Consider the following 3,587-nt stretch of genomic DNA (forward strand, 5'->3'; position numbering starts at 1 on the left):
AACAAACACTAGCTAAAATCTAAAAGTGACAGATGTAGTTAAAAACTAAAATAAGCAGAACACAAGCTTAAAGCACTAAAACAAACAGCAGTAGCAAAAATTAGCTAAACAGTTGATAATGATAAATTTAGTAAAACCGATGATAAAATTGCAAAAAGTAGAAAAACAAAGGCTGGATCTAAAACTAGCAAAGCTGTAGCTAAAAGCTAACCGAAGCAAAACTATACCCAACATCTGAAAGGAACAAAACAGATAAAACAGATTAGTTGCAAAACAAATGCTAGAGTTTAAATTAGCAAAATTGTARCTAAAATAGCAAAACAGATGCTAAAGCTAAACTCTGCGTAACAGTATTTAAAAACTACACAATGCTGAAGTTTTTAGCAAAGATCATATGATAGTTTGTATTGATTTTCCCACCATGTTATGGATAAAACAATCTTTTGCAGTCTGTTAGTGCTCTAATTAGATGTTGAAGGTGACTCTCAGCTACAACCAGACCAAATTTAAGCTCAATATCTTTTAAACTTCCTGTTTTTGTCATTTAAAATCTGTGCAGCTCTGGAGATATTTTGCACGCTTTAATAATAAAAAGTGTCTTTTGTATTTTTGTAAACTTTGAGACTCTTCTAGTCGTAGAAGCTGACACGCCCTCACAGTGGGACAAGAGGAAAGAAAAACTGTTGTATCTTTAATGATCTATTGGATAATAAATAAATAAATGAGTGTGTATTTCCTGTAATACAGCCGATGAGTCCGTGTGTTGTCACTCAGTGTTTACATGATCTGTGACCGGTGTCTGAGAAAACCAGAGGGGTGGTCCGGAGGAAAGGGGGCAGCACTGACTGCTGATGGGCCCCTCCCCTTCACTTTTACACACATTTCTCTCTCTCTCCTCAGTGAATGGAGACGAGGTGTGTGTGTGTGTGTGCGTGCAGCTCGGACCGCTGCTGGCCCTTTAAGAGCCGAGCCTGGCTCTCACAGCTTACAGTGAGGGAGGGAGAAGAGGAGGGACGGAGGCAGAAAGACACAGAGAGAGAGAGAGAGAGAGAAACAGAGAGGGAGGGTGCAAGCTTGGAAGTGTGTGAGTAAAGAGAGAGAACACACACATACACACACATCGAGAGAGAGAGAGAGAGAAACAGCAGTGTGTGTGAGAGGGTGAAGGATCACTTCAATCCCGTCTTGTTTTGGGGAGACTAACCTTGTTCATCTGAGCATTGTGGGACTGTTTTATGTTGTTGTTGTCGAGAGAGACGGACCCTTACTCCAGCATGCTCACTGAGCCTGAGCTACCTCAGGAGTGTAACAGGTACGTGACGCTTTGCTCCTCTCTCCCCCCCTCACACACACACACACACACACACACACACACACACACACACACACGCGCACACACACGCAGTCACACACAGGATAGAAGATAGAGATGTAAAAAGTGGAAAGATATGTGCGTGTGTTAAGAGGTAGCGCAGTGTGTGTGTGTGTGTGTGTGTGAGACAAAGTTCCACTTTTACTAAAGATATTCAAAGCTGCAGCAGATGTAGATGTAAGCATGTTAGAGCGTCCCATCAGAGATGGAAATAACCCCCTCCCTCCTCGTCCTCTCCGTCTGCCCGGACTAAAACTTCTTTACTCCGATCAATACTTCCAAACAGCTCCGGTGTGTGTGTCTGAAAGAGGTGTGTGTCTCATCACAACTTTTACTTCTGCCTCAGCAGCAGTTTAAAGTAAAACAACCCAAAGTCCAGGTTCACCACTTTAAACGTCTCCGACTCTAAATTCATTTAATCCAAATTCAATCCCCGCTGCTTAATCCGTTTTCTCGATCTGTGTGGCGGTGTTGGTGTTTGTGTTGTTTGTTTTCTCCCCTCCCGTACCTTATGCTAATATTAATCTGAGTGTGTTGTTTGTGCAGGGCCTGCTTCATTTAGGAGGTGTGCACCCTGCAACCCTGCACTGTCAACACCACTGGAATAATGGCTGTTTGATCCGAACGCTGCGACAGGCAGATTAGCTTCTAACACTCACTGTTTTAATTCACACAACTCCTCTCCCTTTGCTTTCACTTTTATTGCATTATTTTATTTTATTTTAATCTTTTGTTACGAGATAAACTGGGGGGGCGGCGGGGTGGATTTGCAGAGTTAAAAGCACATTTAAAAAAAAAMCATAAATGTGTTTTTAATAAACCGTTGCAATCCTGCAAAGTAGTTGAGGAGAGGAGAAAGATAACAGCTAGGAGGAATTAAAAATTTAAAGGATTACACCCAAAAGCAGAATGTATGGAGATAAATGCAGGGATTACAATGACTTAGGAGGAGAGCGCTTAAAACTCTTGCTTTCCAGTAATGCACTCCATCACGGTGGCTCCGGACGGAGTGTGTGAGAGCGTGTGTGTGTGTGTTGACAGCGGAGCGGAGTGTGCGTGAGCTGCCAGAGTGTGTGTGCACTCCAGCCCCAGAGGTTTTGCGATGATGCTCTCGGTTCCTGCGTTACTTTAAGTGTCCGCTTCTCATCACACTTCCTTCTCTTCTTCCTCTTTTATTCTGCCTTTTCTCCTAAAATTAACCGGCGGGTYGTGTTTTTATTGAAACTAAAAATAGTTCAGAAGTTTGTCTGAAGAGAATCGTCGTGTTTTTAAATGTTAATTCCCATTTTATTGCACTTTTGCACCTTTTACTAATCTTTGATTTGAATCATTTGTGTTTTAATATGAYGGGTCGCCCGAGTTTTGCAGCGTTTTTTATATATTTAAGGCAAAAATAAATAAAAGAAAAAGAAATTAGTCAAATCAAACACAGTTTGCTAGCTCAGGCTTATCTATTTCCCCAAACAGAAGTGAACGATGCACAGAAAGAAACAAAGAGAAGCCAAAACAACCAAAACACAGATGGAAATTAAAAAAAAGAGGGGGGGAGAGATTTGAAGCCGGATGGAGGGATGAAGGAGAAGAAATAATGTGGTCAAACTGACACATTCCTCACCAGCAGACAGAAGCAGCAGAGTGCCAGGGATGGAGGGAAGAGGAGGGTGAAGGAGAGGAAGGGCACTCTGTCAGAGGGGTGTTAAGGCGGTGGTGGATTTTCACACCCCTCCATTTGTCCCCTGTGTTGTGGAGGTGCAGATGATGTGGTTGGGGGGGGGGGGGGCAGTGGACATGTCAACACTTTAAACACTTTAATCAGTTTAATTCAAACAGTTCTTAAACAGCCGCAGGGAATTTACTGCATTTCTTCAACACAAAAAGTCATCATTAGTCAGTAAATTTTACCCTCCGAGCYGAAAGTTAAATTTAGCATCCAACAAAAACATGCTTTTAATTATTTTTATGAACATTGTCCTGTAAAATYACACGACTCTGATTATTTTATTTGTATCTTTAGAGACAAACTTCTGCTTCAGTTTTTTTTTTAATCAACGTTTTCGGAGTAAAATCTTTTGAGTAAGCGCCGCGGCTCCTTGTGCAGAGTTGCTGTAGTTAATTTAAAGGGGTGAGATTAAAGAGGCTTGTGTGTTTTAAGGGGGGCAGTGTGTCTGTGTGTGTGTGTGTGTGTGTGTGTGTGTGTGTGTGTGTGTGTGTGTGT

At 41.9% G+C, this 3,587-nt stretch overlaps 1 protein-coding gene across 2 annotated transcripts in view; it reads left to right on the forward strand.

Moving 5' to 3' along the window:
• The window catches only part of LOC106530581 (transcription factor SOX-5), a gene marked incomplete at its 3' end in the record, with an annotated part of 225,596 nt that overhangs the window by 172,261 nt on the left and 49,748 nt on the right, over positions 1-3,587 (forward strand). Inside the window, 1 exon segment of one of the 2 annotated variants that reach the window (XM_014026228.1) lies at positions 1,030-1,312. Coding sequence (XP_013881682.1) covers positions 1,236-1,312 — 77 coding nt within the window. 2 annotated transcript variants of the gene reach the window in all.

The sequence above is a fragment of the Austrofundulus limnaeus genome, unplaced genomic scaffold (assembly GCF_001266775.1).
Source record: "Austrofundulus limnaeus strain Quisiro unplaced genomic scaffold, Austrofundulus_limnaeus-1.0 Scaffold534, whole genome shotgun sequence".
Taxonomy (NCBI): domain Eukaryota; kingdom Metazoa; phylum Chordata; class Actinopteri; order Cyprinodontiformes; family Rivulidae; genus Austrofundulus; species Austrofundulus limnaeus.